This window comes from Ammospiza nelsoni, chromosome 6 (assembly GCF_027579445.1).
Source record: "Ammospiza nelsoni isolate bAmmNel1 chromosome 6, bAmmNel1.pri, whole genome shotgun sequence".
In the NCBI taxonomy this organism is placed as follows: domain Eukaryota; kingdom Metazoa; phylum Chordata; class Aves; order Passeriformes; family Passerellidae; genus Ammospiza; species Ammospiza nelsoni.
This window is the reverse complement of record NC_080638.1, coordinates 60,731,190-60,755,326: the sequence shown is the minus strand read 5'-3', so window position 1 is coordinate 60,755,326 and position 24,137 is coordinate 60,731,190. Positions and strand designations below refer to the sequence as shown.

The window sequence follows — 24,137 nt, the reverse complement described above, 5'->3', positions numbered from 1 at the left end:
CACGTTAAAGTAACTGTGATATTTAACTGAAATCTCCTTTTATATAAATCATGTAATAAAAAAATTCACCATAAACTTGGTGATCTTTATGGACCTCCAGGGACAACCAGATAGAATACAGGAGAATTGGGTGAAGTTCCCTCTCAGGTAACAAATTATTTCGTAAGGAAAATGAGATCATTTAATAAAAAAATTCAATTTACGTGAGATGGAAACTGTGAGAGTGTTTTTGATAGATCAGACACCTTCATATAATCATATTTTTGAAATGTGAGATTGGAACAGGGCAGCTTGTTAAAATCCCTGGGAGGTGCTGCAGCTTGATCAGCATCCCTGGGAGAATGTCTGCAGGAGAAGATGGAGATTTCTCCATTTCCATCAGTCACTCCCCAGCACTGAACCCTGAACAGGGAAAAAATGAACCAAAGCCAGATTTTTCAGATTTTATATAAATCTGGTGGCTAGCTCTGAAGCGAGTACATGTATTTCTGTGTGCAGGACCGGGAGAGACGAAATAATAAAAAACCAAAACCAACAAACAAACAAACAAAAAAAACCCACAAACTGAAAAAAAAATCAAACCAAAATCCACTAAAGTGAAAGAGGAATTTTAGAAATGTGAAAAAATGGAATTTAAAGACTTTCTAAATGAATCATTTTACCTTGCATTTTGAACTGGGGTTTGTGGTTTTGAAAAGGTTAACCCTAATTTAAACGGGAGGATTGAGTAACTCAGAGGCAAGAGAAACATTTAATTTCAGTTGAAATTTGATATTTGGAGTTAACCAGAACTTTCCCCAGCCCCCTCCTCCTCTCTCTGCCCCCATTTCACTGTTGTTCCATCCAAGGCTTTATTCCCCATTAATTTTGATTCAGCCGCACAACCCAGGGGGTTTTTGCTCACCCCACATCAGTGAGCTCCTCATTCCCAGATGTCCTTTCCACTGGCCCACACTCACAGAAATTCCACTCCCAACACTTACAGAGCTGGAATTAGAGGATATTTAAGGTCCCTTCCAACACAAACCATTCTGATTCTATAATAAAATGCTTTCAGAAGCCACAATTACACCCCTGGTTTAGAAATCAGGGGACAATGGTATAGAACAAGGATGGCATCTGGGACAGGTACAGAACTGCAATGTCCTCTTTAGCTCAAAATTGTAGTTTTTATCTAGAAATATCTGCCTTTCCCTGTCTTCCCCTCACTCCTCCAGTGTGACGGTGTTCACAGGGGTCTGAGGATGAGGGAAGAGACGAGAATCTGACTCCATGTTTCAGAAGGCTTGATTTATTATTTTATGATATATATTACATTAAAACTATACTAAAAGAATAGAAGAAAAGGATTTCCTCAGAAGGCTGGCTAAGAATAGAAAAAGAAGGAATAAGAACAAAGGTTTGTGGCTCAGACAGAGTCCGAGCCAGCTGACTGTGATTGGCCATTAATTAGAAACAACCACATGAGACCAATCCCAGATGCACCTGTTGCATTCCACAGCAGCAAATAAGCATTGTTTACATTTTGTTCCTGAGGCCTTCCAGCTTCTCAGGAAGAAAAATCCTAAGGAAAGGATTTTTCATAAAATGTGTCTGTGACACTCCACACTCACTGTCTCCAGCCCCATCCCCTCCATCTGGGGGGTTCCAGCCCTCCAGAGCTGGGGCTCATTTCTTTGGCACAGGCCACTAGAAATCCCTGTCAAAGAAGTCATCAAAGAGGGAAATTCTCTCTGTCTTGGTCCTCACGAGCGTGGGTTTGTGGTGAATCCTCTCTTCCCACTCCTCTGAGTCTGTGCTGGAGGAGTCCCAGAATAGATCCCTGGTCCGTGGCTCCCTGCAGAACCACAGGTCAACCTTCCCCCTCCTGCCTGCAGAGGGTTCAGCCCTGCAGAGTCCTGGGGGAGAGAAAAAAAAATAAAATATCATAAAATATCAAAAATAAAATATCAGCTGCAGAGCTTCTCAGTCAGCTGGACCTGAGCTGGGAATGGCTGTGGACAGCAGGTAAGGAAAATCCTGACACCAGACCCCATGTCTGGGGCCGGTGTAACACAACTCAGGATTATTTGGTGAAATTACAGTCTGGCAGTATGGCTTTATCCCCAAGGGGAACAGAGCTGAGGTGGAGAACCACAAGGGAATAGGAAGCCAGGTTTGTTCCCCTTCCTCCTGGTGGAAGTTCACCTTCAGGTGAGTTTTTCACTGATTAAAGCACTTCCAGCCTGGGTGAAACACTCTCAGCCTGTGCCAGAGGTTTTCACATGCAGGCAAAGCAGGACAGGGCTCATCCCTTGGACAGATCAGGATGAAGAGGAGGCTGAGATCCACTTCTGCAGGGACAGAGGGGAAAAAACCCTAAACCCAAAAAGTGATCAGCCTCAGTGAGTGCATTCCAATTTCCAATGCTTCGTCCTGCAAACTCAGCCTTTCCCCCCTGAACCTGCTTCTCATCCCTGCAGGAGATGGAGCAGTGGATGAATCTTCCACAGGGAAACTCCTCTGATGACATTTAGGTGGGCTGGCGAGTTTTACATCAGCTTGGAAAATTATTCCACTTACCAGGGTCGTCTTCAGGAAAGCGCTGATTGTGCCCAGCAGGGATGGGGTCCGGGCTGCCGGTGCTGTCACCTCTCTGGGGAGTGCCAAGGACATCCCTGGGGCTCAATTCCTTGATGTTTTGCTTATTGATTTTCGCCTCCCTGTGGAGATTCCTCTTCAGCTCCGCCTGGGTTTGCAAATGAGTTGTCAACACAAGCAGCAGAGGCGCGAATGTGTTTTAATGTGTTTTAATGTGCTTCAATGTGCTTTAATAGCTCGACGCGGCACAGCGTTAGGGGCTTGGCCCTGGAATTAATAATTGCACAGTCGAGTAGTTTAACCTAAGCAAATGGAATCTGCCAGAGTGGGTACATGACAGAACATGACTGGGACAGGGATTTTTTGGTTTCTCTGTGAGTCACGGCCAAATGAAGGCATAGCGTTGGAAAAATCACAGGTAATTGCTGATCACAGGGGCCTGGGGATGCTCCCCACCAATCCTCTGCCTAAAAATCAGGTAAAGCTTCATTTCCTCTTCCCAGCAACAGGTCTGAAGCCTCCTGGTCCGTGGGAGAGAGACCCCCATCCCCTCCCCTGACAGTGTTCACAGGGGTCTTATGTTGAAGGAAGAGACGAGGATCTGACTCCATGTTTCAGAAATTACATGATTTATTATTTTATGATATATATTACATTAAAACTTTACTAAAAGAATAGAAGAAAAGGTTTCATCAGAAGGCTGGCTAAGAACAGAAAGAAAAGAATGATAACAAAGGTTTGTGGCTCGGATCTCTGTCTGAGCCAGCTGACCGTGACTGGTCATTAATTCCAAACATCCAACATGAGACCAATCACAGATGCACCTGTTGCATTCCACAGCAGCAGATAACCATTGTTTACATTTTGTTCCTGAGGCCTCTCACCTTCTCAGGAGGAAAAAATCCTAAGGAAAGGATTTTTAATGAAAAGATGTCTGTGACACTCCCCAAATCCACCCTGGCATTACCTCTCGTCGCTTGCGGGTCAAGTCCAGCATCCGAAGCTTGTGCAAGTGCTGCCTCCTGCCAGGGAGGGGATTCAGGCCTTGCCCCTTCTTCTCCAGCACCTACGAGGTATTTAAAGATGCAAATAAATACACCTGCACTTTCTGAAAGAGAAAGGAAGAGCCAGCAGCTCACAAACCCCTCGGGCACTCCCAGATAAAGCCAGCCAGCATCTCCAGCTCGCAGGAATTCAGCACAGATTTCCACTGTGCTTGCAGTTCATCCCACAGCTCAGGGGCAGGAGGGGAAAAAAACTTCATTAAAATGATGAATTCGTGCTTCTGCCCCCCCAGGTGTTTCTGCCTGGAGTCGGTTCTCCAAGATAATCTCAGGATCCAAAGGGAAGAATGGCATTTGCATGTTTGGGGCTACAGGGGATGTTTGTGGCACACAGTGTTTGCAGCCTTTAAATCAGACTTATGGAATTGTTAAGGTTGGAAAAGATATCTAGGATCATGGAGTCCAGCTGTCCCCTCAGCACTGCCAAGGCCACCACTGACCCATGTCCCCAAGTGCCACATCCATGTGGCTTTGAAATCCCCCAGGGATGGTGACTCCACTACTGCCTTGGGCAGCCTGTTCTAATGTTTGACAGTGCTTTCAGTGAAGGAATTTTCCTTAAAATCCAATCTAAACCTCTCCTGGCACAAACTGAGGGCATTTCCTCTCATTCCTTGTTCCCCGGGAGGAGCCTGAGCCCCACCTGGCTCCAAATTCCTGACAGGGAGAGTGAGGAGGTCTCTCCCTTCTCCCCACCAACTGCAAGTGATGGGTGCTCAAATAACTCATTTAAAAACGTGCCTCTCGTACTTTCAGCCTCTAAAATATTAAATATCCTGGCTCAGCAGGTCCATCTCATCCAGGGAACTGTCATGCTGGAGATCAGGAAGCTTTCCCCTTATTTTGGATCCTCTCACCCACAGGGCAGCATTTCAGCTCGGTGTCCTGGGCTCAGCCAGGGCCAGGAGCACAGCCAGGGCTTAAACACCAACTTCTGCCCTTCAGGGTGCCCCAAGGGGGAGGGAAAGAGGAGCCTGCAGCCAGGAATGGCCTGGGGAAGGGCACAAACTCATGCACTTACCTTTGGCTTTGGGCTTGCAGCCACGGCTGGCCGACTCCAGGACTTCGCAGGAGCGATTGCTTGGGGAGGGATGGCAGGTTCAAGCCTCTGCAAGTCCAGGATTTATAATATTAACAGTGCTCATTCCACAGGATCATTAAACCGGATATGAAACTACCTTGACATTCCTCCAGCTCCAATTCTGGCCCAGCTGCCTGGGATACAGGAGGGAGTTTGGCATCTCAGGGAGATGAACATCATTTGGTCCTTCAGGAGTGGCAAAACTGGGGAAATCTTTGACATTTCAGCACAGGCAGCAAAGCCCCAGTTTGACAGTAATTCCATCCCTGCAGCTATTTCTCTTTGAGCCCCAAGAGCACCCAAAGCTCCATCCAAGACCAGAGTGAAGCCAAACCACAGCTCAGATTGCTTCATGGCAAAGCTGAGTGTGTATAATTTAATCATCTTAAAAATCCTATCAGGTCATCAAAGGGCAGATCCCAATTCGAGGAGACCTGGAGCACCATTCCTTCTGTCCAGCCTAAATAAGATCTCTTACTGGCCTAAATAAGACCTCTCTCTGCAGAGCTGTGCATGGGACAAAGTTCCTTTTCTGCTGGCTGGTGAAAACAAGCAGAGCCTTGCTCTAGGCTGCTCTGAGCATGGGTTTTTATCTCAAGGAACCTCCTTAAACCACGCCAGGCTCTGAGGTGGTGCTGGGTCATTCCATGGCTTGGTGTCCATGGAATCACCAGGCTGGAAAAGACCCCTCAGACCATCAAGCCCAACCATTGTCCCAGCACTGCCAGGTCCAGCACCAAACCTGTCCCCACAAGTGCCACATCCACAGGATTTTGGAACACTCCCAGGGGTGGTGATTCCACCTGGAGGTCCCTCCCAGGAGGGGAGCTCAGTACAGCTTAATAAAAATTAAAGGAGACATCCAAAGGACTTTGTAACACATGAATTATATTTTATTTGGGACACCATTAACTCCTTGATTATGAACAAGTGGCCAATAAATGGGGACATGTTGGAACCCTGGTCACGGAGAATTTTAGACTTTCTGTCCTGACAGGCACTGACCCCCAAAAGAACACTGCATTGACCTGAGGCCATAAGGAAGGCTTCCAAAATTAAATAACAAAACTAAGATAATGAGTATATAGTTTAAATAAAAGTGTATAATATTACATAGTAGAAAACTTAGAGTTTAAACCTTTAAAATATATTTTTAAAAATATTTTAAAATATATCTATATCTATTTTTAATTATTATTCATTTATATATTATATATATTTATATAAATATATAAATATGTATTAAAATAATATTTATACACTATTTAATAGTTCATATTAAACTTATTATTTTATTTATTATTAATAGATTATATTTACTATTCAATATTTCTATATTAAAATATATTATTAAAATATATATAATAAGATAAAAAAATTATAAAAAAACTAGTCCTTCTTCATAAGTTTAACTAATATTATACATTTAAATAAAAATGTCGACATTACAAATCACAAATAATTAGTTATTAGGTTAAAAATAAAAATAATTTAAGTGTAATTTCTTAGTTAAACAATTTATCCTTAAAAAACCTTATAAAAAAAGAGATACAACTCTATTTTTAAAATGTATTGAAATAAAATACTATAAAACTCACAATTTATAAAACTATAATAGAAATATAAACGAATAAACACCTCAATCCAAATAAAAAATGCCATCTCACACATTTAACCCCAATCCTAACAAAAAAAAAAAAGTTAAGACTCAACAGGGCCATGTCTGCACTGAATTGCTGCTGAATCCTGAGCTGTCATTTTGGATCTTTGTAAAAATCCAGGAGGAAAAATCAGTGTCATTTAAAGGGACAATTCCCCACTAATCCCCAGTGCCAAGTGTGGTATTTGCAGGGTCCCCAGGATGAGGTGAAGAGATGAGTCTGACTCCATGTTCTTAGAAAGCTTATATATTATATTATATTATATTATATTATATTATATTATATTATATTATATTATATTATATTATATTATATTATATTATATTATTATCATATCATATTATTGTAGAATACTATACCAAGCTATACTAAAGAAAGAGAAAGGATACAGACAGAAAGTTACCAAGAATGATAATGAAAACTCGTGACTGATGCCTCAGTCTGACACAGCTGGCTGTGATTGGTCATTAATTAAAAACAATTCACATGGAACCAATCAAACAATGACCAGTTGGTAAACAATCTCCAGACCACATTCCAAAGCAGCAAAACACAGGAGAAGCAATCAGATAATTATTGCTTTCTTTTTTCTCTGAGGCTCCTCAGCTTCCCACGAGAAGCAATCCTGGCGAAGGGATTTTTCAGAAAATACGACAATACACACCTCTTAGCATCAAAAAAACCCAAAAAGGCAAATATGAAGCTGGAAGGTGGCACTAGATGGCAGCATGTGCCACCACAAGCCGTGCTCCAGGCTGGCATCACCCCAGGAAGGCACCGAGGCCACCAGCACAGCACAGGGTGGATGGGGGCAGAAAACCTCCCACAGCCCCAGCCCATCACCCTGCCCTGCTGGGAAGGCCAAAAATTCCCCAAACTGGGTAAAACTCTGCATAAAACTCTGTCCCAGGCTGGAAAATTTTATGCCTTCTAAGGTAGCTGAGCTATCTTGGGTGTGAAATAGATCTCCAGGAGTTTATGAGACCTGGCTTGCGGAGACAAATATTTCAATTTGCCTTACCTGAGGCCTTCGAGGTGGGTGCTGCTTGATGATGCTGGTCCCATCCTGTCCCGGCAAGGTGTTCCAGGAGAGGGGCCCTTAAAGGTTGAAGAAATGGATGAAGTTACTTTTGGGTCATCAGGTGCACTCAGCCATATCTTTCTGCCCTGTTTTTTGGTTGGAGATCCCACTGAAGTCCCTGGCTGTGTATTCCAGTGACACACGGAATATTCTATTGGCTGCAGGAGTAAAGTGGGTGTGCTTGTGATTTCTAAATACCTCTACAGACACTCATGCTTTTAAATATCACCATCACCATCCTTGTGTCTCCTGTGCCTTTCCCAGCCCCTGGGATTTGGGTGGGCAAGGGATTCTGCTCATCCCATGCCCTGTAACCACCAGCTGTCGCAGACAACTTTTATAAAAAATCCTTTCCTTAGGATTTTTCCTCCTGAGAAGCTGGGAGGCCTCAGGAACAAAATGTAAACATTGATTATCTGCTGCTGTGGAATGCAACAGGTGCATCTGTGATTGGTCTCATGTGGTTGTTTCTCATTAATGGCCAATCACAGTCAGCTGGCTCAGAGAGAGTCCGAGACACAAACCTTTCTTATCATTCTTTCTTTTCTATTCTTAGCTAGCCTTCTGATGAAATCCTTTCTTCTATTCTTTTAGTATAGTTTAACTGTAATCTATATCATAAAATAATAAATCAAGCCTTCTGAAACATGGAGTCAGATTCTCATCTCTTCCCTCATCTGAAAACCGCTGTGAACACGGTCACAATCAGCTGGCCAGCAATCCCTGATCTCTGCTGCCTGCCCAGTTAAAGTCATGCCCAGGCAGAGTTTGGGTCTTTTCCTGCTGCTCAGCCCCTGATTGTTGTTATTTTTTGGTGGGACTGAGCAATAGCTCTGCTGATTTGCTGCCTGTGGCAGAGCTGGGCTGCAGCAGCAGGAATTAAAGGTCTGGGTGCCCTCCCAGAGCCTGAACTCAGCCCAAAAGAACGTGTCACACACCAGTGATCCCTGTTAGTTATTAGGGCAGAGCTTTCTCTGAGCCCTGGACAGGATCTGGGCTCGGGTCTGTTCTATGCTGGTGCTCTCAGCTAGACACCACTGCCCTTTTTGTTCTTTTCTTGCACAAATAAATACCTGCATGTGCAGGAAGTATTTCTTTCACACAACATTTTATCTGTTTATCCCACCTTTTCACCCCAACAGATGCATTCAAATGACATTTTACACATGGAGCTCATTGAGGTGTAGCTGAGCAGCTCCTGAGGAGGTGGCAAGTGAGGAGAGCTGGGGATAAAGTGCAGGAAGAGGATTAGCTGATGTCAAATTTAATCACATTTTTTGATGTCAAATTTAATCAAATTTTAGTCATATTTAACAAGAAAAGCAGTATTTTGGAGGTCAGTTTATGGGGGACTTCATTGAACCTCATGGAAAATCACCAGGCTGGGCTCTTGGGGAAGAGACAGAAGACAACCACAGAATCATGGAATGGTTTGGGTTGGAAGTTACTCTAAAGATCATTTTTTTTTCCCATTTTCCACTATCCCAGAGTCACTTTCCACTATCCCAGGTTGCTCCAAGCCCCATCCTTGGAACACTTGGGCACTTCCAGGGATCCAGGGGCAGCCACAGCTTCTCTGGGCACCCTGTGCCATTGGCCCACCACCCTCAGAGGGAGGAATTTCCTCCTCCTGTGAGGTGCTGGGATTTGGGAGATGGTGCCTCCTCCACCAGGTAAATGTTTTGCAGAGCTCTGGCAATGTTTAACCACGGAGTGAAGCTCTGGCTGCTCCACACATGCAGGAATGGGAGCCTGAGGGGAAAATTTCCAGCACAGGAGGCTCCTCTGGAGACAAACCTGCAGGGAGCACATGGTGGAATAGCAACTTGTTAGAGAAAAAGGGAATTTTTGCCTCTGTCTGCAGGCAGTGGGTGCCCAGGGAATTTCTGAGGGGAAAGGAAAGGGAAGGAGGTGGCCCATGGAGATGGGAGCAAGGACACAGCACTGGGAGGTGGCTGTGCCTTAGGAGAAGCTTGTCCAGGTGAAGGGCAGGGCTTTGAGGAAGTTGTTTCTCCCTTATGAGGTTTGATGGTTTGTGTTTGGGGTTGTTTCGAATTTTTCCCTCCCATGCCATCCACGCATGAGGCCTGCAGGACATTTGTCCTTGTGCTCTGCAGATACAGAGCTGGGGGCTGGCTGTCCCCAAATCACCAAACCCCAGCTCAAGGCATCCTTGTGGCTCCTGTTCTCCTGGTTTTCACCCCTGCACTTCAGCAGCAGCAGATCCTCCCCTCTGGGGGAATCTGGGTTTAAAATAAGCCAAGCTGAACCCTCATAAACCAAATAAAACCAGTTCTCTGGGAGGCTTTGCTTATTTAGACAGCAGCTCGAGTTAATACTTCACTCAAGTCCTCCTGAGCATACTCATCTTGTTTCTGAAAATGGATAGCAATGGAAGATTGCATTTATTAATTTTTTAATAAAATACACTTTTTTAAAACAAACATTTGTTAAATGCCCAGTGATAATTTCCCAGAACAGGAACATTTGGCTGTTCTTGCTCTCGTGGAGCACATAAAACCTGCTTTTCTACAGCAAGACCTGATTTGTATTCTCCCCCAAACCTCAGTTCTGGGAATGTCACTGCTATCACTCCAGAGGTTTATTTGCTCTCACTGCTTCCTGATGCCATCTGATGAACAATCCAGGAGGAGATACCCATCCTCTGGTGAAGCAGCAATGCTTAACCCTGCTTGGTGTGGGTCAGAAATTGATTTTTGGGAGTGGAGGAGCAGGGAGGGGGTGCTGGGGGGTGCAGATCCTCCTCCCTCTGCCTTGCCCTTCCTCACACACCCTGGTTTTCATGGATGTTTCTCCCCACACTGCCCTGAGAGCTGTGGGAAGCATTTGTCAGCATCCAGCTCCTTGTGGAGAGCTGCACCTCCTCTTCCAGAGGATGCAGAGCTCTGGGAAGGATTTGGGAGTGGATGGAGTTTGGAGGCTGCTTGTAGGGAAGCACAGCCAGGCTCTCTGCCTTCCTCTGCTCCTGAAAATTCATCATTGATTCCAGTGCTGAGCTTCACCTGGCCAGGATCTGACTGTGATCAGGGCAGAGCTGTGCCTGGCAGGGGCAGGTGGGCAGGGCAGGGCTGGGATGGGGTCACAGGGGGTGCCAGGGGGATGCTGAGCTGCTCCCAAGGGTGCCTGATGAGAGCAAGGAGCTGGGCTCTGCTGAGTGAGACACATTCCAAAACAGTGGAAGGGGAAAAATAAGTTTTCCCAAAGCTGAAACATCCAGCTGTGAAAAATGTGTATTTTATGATTGGCTTTTCACAAATATTAAAATGAATATTACATGTGTTGTGTTAGAATGCTATGTTGTGTTAATATTCTTAAGTAGTGTGTTAAATATAGTTTTAGGTTATAACATGAGGTTAAAACTATACTATATAGAAACTATACTATGTAGGATACTTTTTTCTAAAGAAAGGACTCGCACTGAGATAGCAGCCACAGGACACCTAAATCTTTCAGAGGAAGAGAATTTATTGCTCCATTATCAGAAAAAATGAACTTCTTCCTGCCTCACTCAGTCCAGAAGATGCCGTCAGGATTACGAGGAAGAAGCTGACACTGCCCAGACAGAATCCTGTGTTTGAATGGAATTTATGCATCATGTATGAGGTGTATGAATATGAAACAGGCTGTTGCTTTTAAGGGTTAATCCTCTGTTAACGTGGGTCCTTTTTTGGGCTTATTTTGCCCAGAAAAGGTACCCGGACTCTCCATAACTCTTTGTTTCTATTTTCTCAAATTGTCCTAATTCAAATTGTCCAAATGATTACTCTAATTATATTACTATTCTTACAACCATTTTATTATTATTATTAAACTTTTAACATTTTAAAAACAAGCGATTGGCATTTTTTTCACGCTGGAAATGGCACAAATGGCACAAAGCAGCTGAGGCAGCACAGCCCCCCTGCACCCACCCCCAGTGCAGCCAGCACAGCCCCAGCCTCGGTGACCCCAGGTGACAACAACGTCCCTGCAGTGCCCCCTCACCTGCCGCGGCTCTCCCGTACCAGGTCTCCCTCAGAGGAGGCAGTTCCAGCTGGAATATTGGTTTTCCCCAGGCTGGGGCCTGGCCTGGCTCTGTGGGCAGCCCCTGCAGGGCACCCAGAGCGGGCACATCCCCCTGGGTGGGCACTGGGGCCACCCTGGTCACCCTGGAGGAGCTCAGGCCCATCCTGCAGAGCCAGGGCTCTGAGGGGAGCAGGAAAAGCCCTCAGGAACCATCCTCCCTCCTGAGCATGGAGAGGGATCTCTGTCAGCCAGCCAGGGCCCTGCCAGCTCCCACACATGTCCTTCCCACCTTGGTTAAACATTGACCCTTCCCAGCCATTCCTCTGCAGGGAGGACAGAGGGGGAAGCAGCTCAGGAGCCAGTGCCCAGCCCTGGAGAAACTTTGGGTTTTACCTACCAGTGATTTTCAGCCAGGGTCACCACCTCAACTTTGGTTTTTACCTACAAGAGATTTTCAACCAGGACCACCACCTCAGCTGGCCTGCAGGTATTTCTCCAAGCAGCTCTTGTGCTAAATCTTCAGGTTTTGGAAGGAAATTCAATCCCTGGAGCTCCAGGAGGGTTAAAATATCTCCCATCTAGCATGGGAGAAGCACCCTGGGAATAAAGCCTGGCCTGGGAATATAGCCTGGCCTGGGAATAAAGCCTGGCCTAGGAGTAAAGCCTGGCCTAGGTGTAAAGCTTGGCCCAGGAGTTTCCCCCTCCTTTGCTGCTGCCGCCTGAGGACACTGCTGGAAAAAAATGCAGCTTTAGGGCAAAGCTAACTGAGAATATTGGCATAAATGAGTCATTTTTGATAGTTCATAAAAGGATAGGATTGTAAAAGGGTTTGGGTTGGAAAGGATCTTAAAGATCTTCTGGTTCCACCCCCCTGCCATGGGCAGGGACACTTTCCACTAGACCAGGTTGCACCCAGGAGAAAATATTCATCCCTGGAAAATCCCAACCAGTTCATGTGTTCAGCCACAAAGCACCAACATCTCTCATGACTTTGCTTTTCCCAGGTCACATGGGCTATGAGGGAGCAGAGCAGCCTGGCCTGTATTATATTTTTTTCCCTTCTTCTTTTCAAGGCCCTGATTCCCCCCAGAGTTTTTCAATGCTCACTGTCTATTTTTCCTTTTTATTTTAATTACCTTCCTCCCCAGCTGAGAACAGGTTATTCCTATTAAGCAGCTTGGAAAATCATGAATTAAATGCAGGGATGGATGTGTGGGAGCAGTGGAAACCCACATGGATGATCAAGCCCATGGTGCTTTATCTGGTGTTTTACCCATGTGCTTTATCTGTTTTACCCAGCTGCTGCCAAAATCCTGCCAGGCTCCCCACGCTCCCCAGTCCCCTTTACTGCCCATGTTCTTTTCTCAGAGAGTTTTACTCTGAAAAGCAAAGAGCCCAAGAGCAGCAGCTGAAGGTTTGGGGTGAGGGGAGCTGCAGGAGGATGCCCTTGCTGCAGGTCACTGGGGCCAGCTGAGATCCTGGGCAGGGATGCTCATCCTGCTCTTGTACTTGAGGTTATTTAATGCAAAATGTTATTTTATTTTGTCTGTCTGTGAAGTTCAGTGAAATTCCTGAGTACTGTGCTGTAGAACCATGGGGCTGGAGGAGCTTTGGTCCCATACAGTGCCCTTAGGTACAGTCCCTGCCAGGAGAGCTGGGAGAATTTTATCCCTTTTTCCCATTTCATTTACTGCTTTATAGTCTCTCCCAAACTCAGCTGGAACTTGTAAGTGATGATGATTGCACCAGAATTGGATTTTTCAGCAAATTTATTGCAGTCAAAATGAAATCATTGGCTGCCAAGTGCTCGGATGCCCTTGCTTTTAGGAAGATACTGGGAAAAACTCAAGGGCAGGGCAGTGCCACGACTCAGGGCACAGTTTGTTACTCACCTTCACACAGGGCAAAGCTGAACCAAGGGAAACTGTGGCATTCACATTCTCTGAAAAAATTTTTTCTCCTGGGAAGCTGAGAAGCCTCAGAGAAAAAGAAAAACAATAATTATCTCATTTGCTTCTCCTGTGTTGTGCTCACACGTGGAATGTGTTTGGAGATTGTTCAGCCACAGGTGATTGTTCCATTGGGTTCTGCTGGGAGTTGTTTTGGCTCAATGGCCAATCAGGGCCAAGCTGTGTTGGGACTCTGAAGAAAGTCACAAATTTTCATTATTATCTTTTCAGCGTTTTAGTAAGTATCCTTTTTCTGTATTCTTTAGTATAGTATAGTATTCTTTAATATAATATTATAAAAATAATTATAAAAATTAGTATATATTATAATTGATATTAATATTAATTATAAAATATTAATACATATATCGTGATTAATATTAATATAGAAAATTAATGTTAGCTTTATATTAATATATTTTGTAATTATATTAATATGTACTATATAGTATATTAATATATTAATATAATATATTGATTGATATATTAATTAATATATTATATATTGTATATACTTTAATATTAGTATATTTTATATACTTTTATATATATTATAAAATAATAAATTAGCATTCTGAGAACATGGAGCCAGATTCATCATTCCTTCCAATGCAAATACAATGGGGAACCACTCAAACACCCAACTGCAGCAGGGGATCACCCCTGCCTTCAAGCTTTTCCTCAGAAATGAATTTTAAATCACAAAAAACCGCGGGCAAAGGAGGAGATGGAAAGTGGGAGGGGTGGATTTTTGCCAAAATAACACCTGGGCTTTTGTGCCAATCCCCAGTGGGTGAAGCAGGAACAAGCCCAGCAATGCAGGCTGGTGTTGATCCTGCTTGCAGCACGTTCAGGCAGTGAACAAATGGATCAGCAAAGAGAGGAAAACACCCCTGGATGGGACACAAACTGCTGTGGTGATAGAGCTTGCTGTTACACGTCTGAGGTCAAGGAACACAGCTCCTTCCTCCCTCTGCTGCTTTTGACATTGATCTTAGCTCAGCCCAAGCTGGGGACAAGGGTGGTGCTGATGACACTGCCCAGAGTGGGCAGGCACTGCTGGGGATGCTCCAGAATAGAAAAATAGAAGGATCAGGCTTAAAGGAAGTTGATAATCATAGTTTGTATCATTACCTTTCATGTTTGCATCAGGTTTTACAGCAGAGAAATAACAAATATTTTGTTTCGCATATTAGAGCACGTTCTTCACTGCCAGGATTCTTAGAGGAAGGAAATGCAAGAGCAGAAAAATGAACAATGACCATTGAGAGTGCTTTGCCAAACACCTTTGAACAAGCAAAACTGAGTCATGCATTTTTTCATCAAAAGCAATGACAGAAGCTTGCCCTGACTGTCAGCTTGGCAGGGAGGGATTACAAAGTGTGATGCATTCTCTCAATGATTGCCATGGAATGCCAAAGGTGTGACAAACACCCCAATCCATTAAAAATGTGGCTCCTTCTTTCCCTGTGTAGGCTGCAATATTGTTTTTATTTCTGGAGGCCCACCTAGTGAAGAAAATGCCTGCAAAAAGTGATGGCAAACGTGCTTGGCTGTTCCTCCTGTTTGCAAGGTGGCAAAACCTGCGCCTGAAAAGCTGTCTAGTGATACATGGATATTTCTGAATTTCCCAAAAGATGGATATTTTGTGATATCTATTTGCCATAATTGCAGGCTCTGCAGCTCCTGTGGATACAGGAGGCTGGACAAACGGACACGTTCTGTTCTCCTCCAATGATAAGGAGAATCTGATAACACAGCTGCTGGATCAAAAGTGGCATTTTCCTTGGGAGATGGTGCCACATAAATGGAGCCTCACATTGGTGGGGAGGGCAGAAGGGGCTGCCAGAGACACCCACGGCAGTGGAAGTGGGGAAGTCCAACCCCTTAATGGGGGTGATTATTGGTTTGCTGTTCCTCTGATGGATCACCAACAGCATCAGGCCAAAGATTCCCTGTTTGTTGTCTGATTTCTTGGGTTTGGTGGGGTTTTCTCCAGCTGAGAGGCTGAGCTGCACTCCAGAGAAAATCATCATGTCCATGCTGAATGAGGAATTTGAACTGGAGGCTGGGCAGAGGGAGAAGGAGGGGGTTTAAGGCACTGCTGAGGGGGATCAGCACCCCTGGAAACATCTGGGAAGGTGCCCAGAGAAGCTGTGGCTGCCTTGGATCCCTGGAAGTGTTCCAGGCCAGGTTGGATGGGGCTTGGAGCAACCTGGAATAGTGGAAGGTGTCCCTGCCCATGGCAGGGGTGTGGGACTAAAAGATTTTTACGAGCTATTCTGTTGGAGCCCTGGTTAGTGAGAATTTTAGACTTCCTCTGCTGACTGGCACTGACCCCCAAGAGAACACTGCATTGACCTGAGGCTGTGGAGGCTTCCAAAATGGAATGACAGAACTGGGATTGTGGGTGTGGAGTTTGAATGGAAGTGTGTGTGGTGGAAAACTTAAAGGTTTAGAATATAGTAATATATATAAAGCAAGATAGAGGTTTTAGGGTGGAGGCTGGTCCTTCTTCTTTACCTTCTTCTCCATGGGTTTGGGTGGTTTTGTGTAATTGCATAAAAAAGTCCCCATTGCTGGAGAGGGGTGGTTGGTTATTGGGTTAAAAGTAAAAATAATTTAGGTGTCATTTCTTAATTGGACAGTTTATCCTTCAAAGGCCTTGTAGAGAGAGAGATGGGGCTCCATTTTTAGTTTGTTAGAGTGAAGTGCTGTAGAACTCAGGGTCTGTGAGACTGTGACATAGATAGGAACTAACAAGCACCTGAGTCCCAACAAGAAATTCCATCTTGAGCATTTAATCCCAACCTTGGCAAAAAGAAGCAAAGAATTCACCCACCTGAATATTGCATCCTGAATCATTCTGAGAAGATCAAGCCAAAGCAGGGGTGCTCTGCTCAAGCCTTCCTTGCTGGGATCACTGTGTTTTTACCACCCTGTGCCCCTGGCCATGGAATGACTCAAGCAGGGGAAAGCTGACTCAAACCATGGGATTTCACAGGATTTTTCCCTGCAGAATTCTCAATGATTTCCTTAAAGGATCCAGTCCTGGGCCTGAAGATGCTGCCATGAGGCTGCTTGCCAAAAAGTACTCATCAATACATGCTGAAAGTTTTGTTTTCCCCATGTGTTCAGTTTGGCAGGAGCCAAAATTTCAGTAAAACACATCCCCAAAGCTATCTAGCAATGGAAATGGATGTATCAGCTCCTAAACTGTGGGGAGAGGCCACGCTGCCATGTGCTGGGTGCTTTCAGCCCATCAGTATCTTTATAATTAACTTTTTTGCAATATTTTTTGTCTGTCTCCTCTCAAAAGCAGCAGACCTGGAACTGTAAGAGGCTTGTGTGTGCGTGCAAACCTTACACCTCTCTCTGGGTTTAGGGCATAGGGGACACTTGGGTTGGTTTTTGCAGCCCTGATTCTGCAGCCATTTGATGAAAGAGCCCAAGTTTGTGGTTTTTTTTTTTTAAATACATACAAATATTTTTTCTTCTCTGCTGGCTGCAAGGAACAGTTTAGACATGAACATTTAAAGATTTTAAAAGCATGCAATAGAAGAGTCAAATAAATTATTATCTACATTATTTTTTTCCCCTGGCAGAAACATCATCAAAACCCACTCCAGTGTGTTTTGACCAACTACTCTCCAGCTGGTTTTATTCTTCCTTTAAAAAAATAAAGTTTGTCTGCCTATCAAGTGCTCTCAAATAAAGACAGTCCTGAGTGGTCAATCCCAGGAATGATGCAAACCAGCCTAAATTACACAGCAGCAGCCTAGGGAAGGGATTGAGAGGTTGGTTGGTTTCATTTGGCTTTTGAAAGACTTTTCCACAGTAGAGGTTAAGAAAAATGTTCATTTGTCCCAATGCTCTAGAAAATAGGAAATGGCATTTCCCAGGGATAGCAATGGCAATCCAGGGGGTTCCACCTCTCCTGAAATTCCTGCACTCAGATGGGAGTGCAGCTTTTCTGGGGAGAAAACAAGCTAAATAAAGCTATTTTTTGCTTTACTAAAGGCACTCAAATTCCAGCACCACTTTTAGAAATGTGGTTTTGGAAGGAGGCAAAGCTCAGCGTGGTCGGGGAGGAGAGGCCTCATGTTCTGCACACCATGGAATATTTATTCTGATAATAATTGGGAATATCAATGTGAACATCAGAAATAAATTCTCCAAAATGCCAGGAGAGGTTTGCAATGCTTTTCCAAAACTGCTACCTCGCTGAAAGGGCACTTCATTGAAAGCAAGTCAAGATGTTAAATGTTGAGATTTAGCTGGAAATATCCAAGATTTGTATCCTCCAAAATGGCTCTACCTCTGCCAGCAAAGAGAGATAAACGATGTAAACTTGATCCACATTTTAAACTCACCAGCTCAAAAAGACACAAACTCAAAGATCTGTTTATTACAAAAGATTTTATTGCAGTTATTTACACCCGTTCCTTGTTAAGTGTATAAATGTAAACATTTATTATAGATGTACTTCTCTTATCTTACAGTTCACCCCCTGCTCAGGTTAGATGACGTTTTTTGAAGCATACAGGTGGTGAGGAGAGTTAAGCTATATTCACAGAATATACATCTGCCTGCAGGGAGGCTCCTCCAGCCCTACGCCAGCGGGATGGACACTGTCCCGTTGGCTCTGCTCCTGCTCCTCGTGTGCACGCTGGATTCCGTGATGTCCTCGGAGTGATCCTCGCTCTTCTTCTCCTTCAGGCTGTTGATGAACCTCAGGGTGATCTCGTCCCACTCCTCAGGCAGCAGCATGAGCAGGAAGCCCATGCAGATGATGATGGTGGCCCCCAGCCGCACCACGCTGAAGATCATTTTGTGCTTCAACAGGTCCACGGCTGGCAGGAGAGGAAAGAACGGAATCAGAACAGCAGCAGGGTGGGGGATGGCACCAGGAGCAGCCTGGAACGTCCCTGTGACCCTTTGTCACACTGTGGGGGTGACACTGGCCGTGGGGCTCTCAGATCTCCCTGAGTTTTGATCTGACAGGGCAGTGCTGGAGGTGCCACAGCTCCTCTGTCCTCACCCCCTTGTGCAGGCTCTGAGGAAGCCTGGAGGGGCTGGATTAAACCTCAGGAGTTCCATGGTGAAGGGGGCTCAGCCTGGAGAAAAGGAGGCTCAGGGGGGACCTTCTGCAAGAAGAGGGTGCAGCCAGGTGCTGTGGCATTCACATTCTCTGGGAAAAAAATCCCTTCACGCGGGATTTTTCTCCTGGGAAGCTGAGAAGCCTCATAGAAAAAAAAAAAAAAAAAACAATAATTATCTCATTTGCTTCTCCTGTGTTGTGTTCACATGTGGAATGTGTTTGGAGATTGTTTACCCACAGGTGATTGTTTCATTGGGTTCTGCTGTGAGTTGTTTTGACTCATTGGCCAATTAGGGCCAAGCTGTGTCAGGACTCTGAAGAGAGTCACAAATTTTCATTATTATCTTTTTAGAATTCTGTAAGTATCCTTTCTGTATTCTTTAGTATAGTTTAGTTTAGTATTCTTTAATATAATATAGTATCCTAAAATAATAAATTAGCCTTCTAAGAACGTGAAGTCAGATTCACCATTCCTTCCTTCATTTGGGGGGAACCCAAACACAATAAGGTGGGGCTCAGGCTCTGCTCCCAGGGAACAAGGGACAGGAGAAAGGGAAAAGACCCCAAGTTGGGACAGACTGGATATTCAGAAAAAAATTCTTCTTTGAAAGATTGGTAAGGCACAGGCTGCCCAGGGCAGTGGTGCAGTCACCTTCCCTCAAAGCGTCCAAAAAATGAGTGGACATGGAACTTCATGGTTTAGTGAGCACAGGGATGTTTGGTTGAGGGTTGGACTTGATCACCTTGGAGGTCTTTTCCAGCCTTAATGACCCTGTGATTCTGTGATTTCTGAGACAGAAGGAACTTTACGGTAACTCTTTATCCACAAGAGGCTGCATCAGCAGAGAGCTCCCTCAGGCTGCAGGAACCAGGGATGGGGAGAGAGCAGCCATGGGCCAGAGAGCTCCAGGTGCCTCCAGGCCCATCCTCCCAGCTCCACAGCAGCCCCCAGAGCCCACCTGAGCCTCAGGCAGCCTCCCACAGGCATGGCTTTACATCTGCATTCCCCAAAACCAGATTTTTTCTGTGCTCAAACCCCTAAGGGTGATGAGGCTGAGACTGAAGAGCAGAGAGCTGTTCAAGAGCAGAGATTTTTTAAGACAGGACTCTGTCTTAAATTTCTAACCAACAAATTATTTAAGCAATAAACTGATTTCTGAGCTCCCCTGGGCTCATTCTGGCAGCAGCAGCTGTGGCACTGGTACCTGCATTTCCAGGGACACTGAGCACGGTGCCGATGGAGATCAGGATGGGGTAGGTCAGCACCACCCCAACGTTAACCAGGATGTTGAAAGCTAGGGAAAAACAGAGAAAATAACCCATGAAAATGGGGAAAACACCAGAGTGAGACGTTTATCCTCCCCCTAGACACTAAAGGTACAATATGTGATATTAAGTACCCATACCACAATGAGGGAGTTATTACAAAGTGATTGATTTTGTTTTTCTCTATATGAGCGTGAAATTAGAGGAAATTCTTCACAAGGGAAAGGGGAGGGTTGAATGGCCTTTCACAAACCATAATATTGAGGTTATCATATTCCATGGCTTTGCACAGGCTTTAATCAGGTACAAAAAACCTGGTCTTTTGTTCTTTTGGGGTTTTTTTTTGTTACATGACAGCACTCCCAGAGAGCTCCAATGTCATTGAAAGATTAAAAAAAAACCCTTAAAGTTTGCTTAAGTTTAACTTTTCCTTGAAAGATTAAAAACAAACTTAAGTTGTTGATCATCCACCACCCAGTCCTACTGCTGAGTCCCCTGCATGAGGTTGGGTTTCTACACTTGGGTGATAAATTATCCCTAATTTTGGTCCCCCAGGAGCTCACAGGGCAGCTGCAGCTGTGGCTGGAGCAGCTCAAGGAGCTCCCAGCAGCTCAGCCTGGCCACAGCTCAGGATGGGATTGGCAATGACATTTTCTTTGCTTCCATTTAATAAACACTAGTGAGACAAAAACCTCTTCAATTATGGAATAAAAGAGACTTTACCAAAGGAAAGGATGTTGTTATGTGTGGAAATTAAAATCCCCCTGGGCTGAATCTAATAGATATTTTGCTGGCAATTCTGGCTCAGAAAGAGGGAGCCTTATGTGAGCTCTGCCCAGGGCCTGCAGCACCCCCAGAAAGGTGTCCCAGCACAAACATCCCCCAGGAGCTAACTGGGAACATGCAGCCCCTTGAAATGGGATTTAAAGCAGTCAAGCTGTGCCAGAGACAGAGGCATTGGTGTGGAACTACCACACCAATGAAAAAATGGGCAATTAGTAGTGCTGCTTCATGTTTACTCCCTGCTATTACTGTTAATTATTAATTATTATTAATTATAACTATGCTTACCTATCAATTATTAACTGTATCTCAATTAATAGTAATGTTTCATGAAGTTTAATGAAAAATATGAATCATTTCTAAGGAGCAGCAGTTTGCATTGGGACCAGGATTAATCTGTGAGAGAGCTCAGCTGCTTAAGGGGACAGGGGGGAAATTGTTTGTGCCTGAGGCCAATTTTATAAAGGGTTGGAGGGGTAAAATAAATAAATAAATAGTTTTATCATTTACCTAGTAAAATAAATAAACAAATAAATTTTTTTTCTCACTTACCTAACCAGAGGCCAGCCACTCCACACAGGTAACCCCATGGCACAGCAGAGAAGGGGTACCAGTACTCCACTTTTGTGAAGTAGAGGATGATGGGGGTGATGGAGATGAAGATGAAGTTGAAGAAGCCCAGGGTGGACACGAAGTGAGCTGCCTCCCCAAAGTTTGCACTCCCAAGAAACATTTTGAACAAAACCTGCAGAGGAGAGGAGAGAGGAGGGGTTTAGATTCCATGGCTATCATGGAAGCACTCCATTCCCTTGGGGAGAGTGCAGCAAAGGCCAACTTGCCACAGCCCAGTCCTTTTCCTACACAGGAGTCTTGCAAGGGGATCTTTGGTGGGATTTCTGCCCTTTCCTGGGCTTTAGCTCCATCTCTTTACCATGGGGATGGCTGAGTCTGTATAACAAAGCTTTACACAAGATGCCACGAGGAGCATGTGTAGAAGAAACCAGGAAAATCCAAGAATAAACCAAGAATTCAAGAACACTCCATTCATACAGTAAGTGTAGAGGATTTGGGCTGAGTGTGGCAATGCTGGGGTTTGGGAGGAGGCTCCAGTGACTTCCATAGCATGACCCTGCTGTGAGAGGAAAACCAGCCAGGAAGGGCTCACTCTGTGAGAACCTGTCCTCTATGAGCCTCAATTCATGGACTTTGAGTGACTTCTGAAAGGCTACAACAAATTTATGAGATAAGTCTAAAGCTGCAAGGGTTTCCACCACAACCCACTCCAGACTTTACACACGCAGGTGGAAACAAACCCAGCCACTCTCAGCCCAAACTGTTCCTGAGACAGAATCCTTGCCTTTCCCAGCCCTCACCCTCCAGAGCAGCCACTTCTTGCAAGCAGAAGGGTCTCTAAAGAACTGCCTGTGCCAGGCTCACACCAGGGCTCTGAGCCCAGCCTGTGCCAGGGGGCTGCAGGGCAGACCTGGGATGAGTTGGGTTGGAAGGGAACTTACAAGATCATCCAGTTCCAACCCCCTGCCATGGCAGGGACACCTTCCACCAGCCCAGGTTGCTCCAAGCCTCTCCAACCTGGCACTGAACACCTTCAAGGATGGGGAAGAAACCTCTCTCCAAGGCCGAAGTCAACATTTTCAGGGGAGAAAATGTCCCCCTGGCTCTCCTCCCTGCTGCACATGGAAAGCCCCTTTGAAAAGTGTTGATAAACTCTTGTTATCATGATTTAAAAATGATCTTAAACTCCTCCTGGCGTGGCAGTGGAGATTTCATTAAAGGCTCATCAAGAAAAGCCATTCTGAGTAATTGGCAGATGACAACTAAATACCCTCACGGGCAGATTTCCTGACATTGTCACAACGTGAGTGACGCAGGAGTGAGGAACACAACAAAACATTTATTTTACAGCCACTCTCTTTGTATTTGTGTCTTTTTAATGTGAATGAATTTAGCAGTGCCAACAAACAGTTGTGCCCTACCTTATACAGTGCAGATGTGGAGGCTGATCCCACGGCGTAGGCCACCCCGATAATTGAATCACCCTGGAAACCATCTGCATATGCCATCATCACAATTCCTGTGATTGCCATTATTGCTGCCACTATCTGCACAGACAAAGCAAAGCAGTGTGAAGCTGAGATCACCACTGGGAGGGGCTTCTCAAGAACGTCACTACCCACTTGCTCTGACCTGGAGCTTTCTTGTTTTCCCTCAAATAGGAAAGATCGTGGGAGGGATGTAAAGCAAAATAAAAGTCTGTGCACTGACAGGGATGTGGATCTACAGCAGTGGGGCCTGCTGACAGAACATCCATCATTATGGATTTTGTCAGCTAAACATCCAGCTTGGAGAGGCAACTGCAAGATCAAGGAATTTTAAGGCATCACGCTCTACTGTACAACAAAAGAAATATTTATCAAAGCCACCAATTTGACTTGAAATGCAAATAATAGATGGCCAAACAGCCTGGAAATTAGTCCAGGGGAACGAGCCCTGTATTTTGGAATACCAGGATACCACAGGGAGCTCCTACAGCTGTTTTGGGTGTGCCCTGACAGGTTTTTTTGGACAGATACGACCAAATTTCTTCATGAAGCCTTACATCTGTGCTTAGGTTTTTGGCCTCATTTGAAAATCCCAGAGAGAGCATTTAAGGAGCTTCAAAGAAAAAGAACAGGAATCATTAACTGCACCACATCTGAAATCCTGGGTCTTGACTCCAAGAACCTTAAGGAAGTGGAAGGGAGCCCAAAGTGTTTTATTCTTTAAAAAACTCTCTGTCTCCACCTGACTGCCCTCAGCAGCTAAATGTGGGGTGTGAACTTCAAAGGCACTGAATACCCAACTTGCACTGAGTGTTTCCTGAGCCAGTGCACATCTCCTGAGCCAACACAATGTGATATGGGCACTCTGCCTCTTGACAACCTCACTGAACTTCATCTAAGAAATATTCAGTCCTGGATTTAAAAATAAGCTTCGGCCCACAGACTTCAAAGACTTCATCTTGATCCAAACATGTGCCCTCCTGTAAAACAGCATTTCAGAGCTCACAGTTTTGCCAAGAGTCCCAGAAAACCACTGACACTCAACCCAGGCAGATGTGAGCCAGACTGAGGCAACAAAAAAGCACCAAAAATCCCACAAGATAACTTCAGCAGAGCCAGACAGCAGAGCAAACCATGTTTCAAGGGACACACAGGACAGGGACACACAACTGACTCAGGTGCAGCTGTTCCCACACAGGGGACAATGGGGAACCCAGAATCACCTGCTAGGGCAGGGCCAGTCTCAGAGACTCCAGGTAAAAATGTCAGTGCTCCTAAATCCTATAGGCATCCAGCATCTTCCCAGGAAAACTCATCTCCTGGGTGCAGCTGTGAGTCCTTCCCCCTCACCATCAGCCCTATTTCACCAGTCCTTGAGGCACACAGGTGTCCCCTCACATGGCAGTGGCTGTGCCAAAGGCACAAACCCCACTGCAAGTCTATGTACCACCTTGCTTCCATGTAAAACATCCCAACTCCAGGACA

At 45.0% G+C, this 24,137-nt stretch overlaps 2 protein-coding genes across 3 annotated transcripts in view; both read right to left on the bottom strand.

Annotated features, from left to right (window-relative positions):
* Positions 1-1,275: 1,275 nt before the first annotated feature.
* CCDC198 (coiled-coil domain containing 198) lies at positions 1,276-11,711 on the bottom strand. The gene is made up of 6 exons (XM_059474865.1): positions 11,473-11,711; positions 7,408-7,484; positions 4,666-4,752; positions 3,548-3,646; positions 2,563-2,728; positions 1,276-1,898 (listed from the first exon to the last, which is right to left on the bottom strand). Exons 1-6 carry the CDS (start codon positions 11,654-11,656, stop codon positions 1,690-1,692), a joined length of 822 nt encoding a protein of 273 aa, XP_059330848.1. The 5' UTR covers positions 11,657-11,711; the 3' UTR covers positions 1,276-1,689.
* A 6,133-nt stretch (positions 11,712-17,844) lies between these two features.
* The window catches only part of SLC35F4 (solute carrier family 35 member F4), a 120,583-nt gene continuing 114,290 nt past the window's right edge, over positions 17,845-24,137 (bottom strand). For both annotated transcript variants that reach the window (XM_059474734.1, XM_059474733.1), the window contains 4 exons: positions 22,587-22,712; positions 21,145-21,337; positions 19,749-19,838; positions 17,845-18,295 (listed from right to left, as the gene is read on the bottom strand). In XM_059474734.1, the coding sequence (XP_059330717.1) occupies positions 18,054-18,295; positions 19,749-19,838; positions 21,145-21,337; positions 22,587-22,712 (651 nt within the window). In that variant the 3' untranslated portion in view covers positions 17,845-18,053. The remainder of the gene's footprint in view (positions 18,296-19,748; positions 19,839-21,144; positions 21,338-22,586; positions 22,713-24,137) is intronic.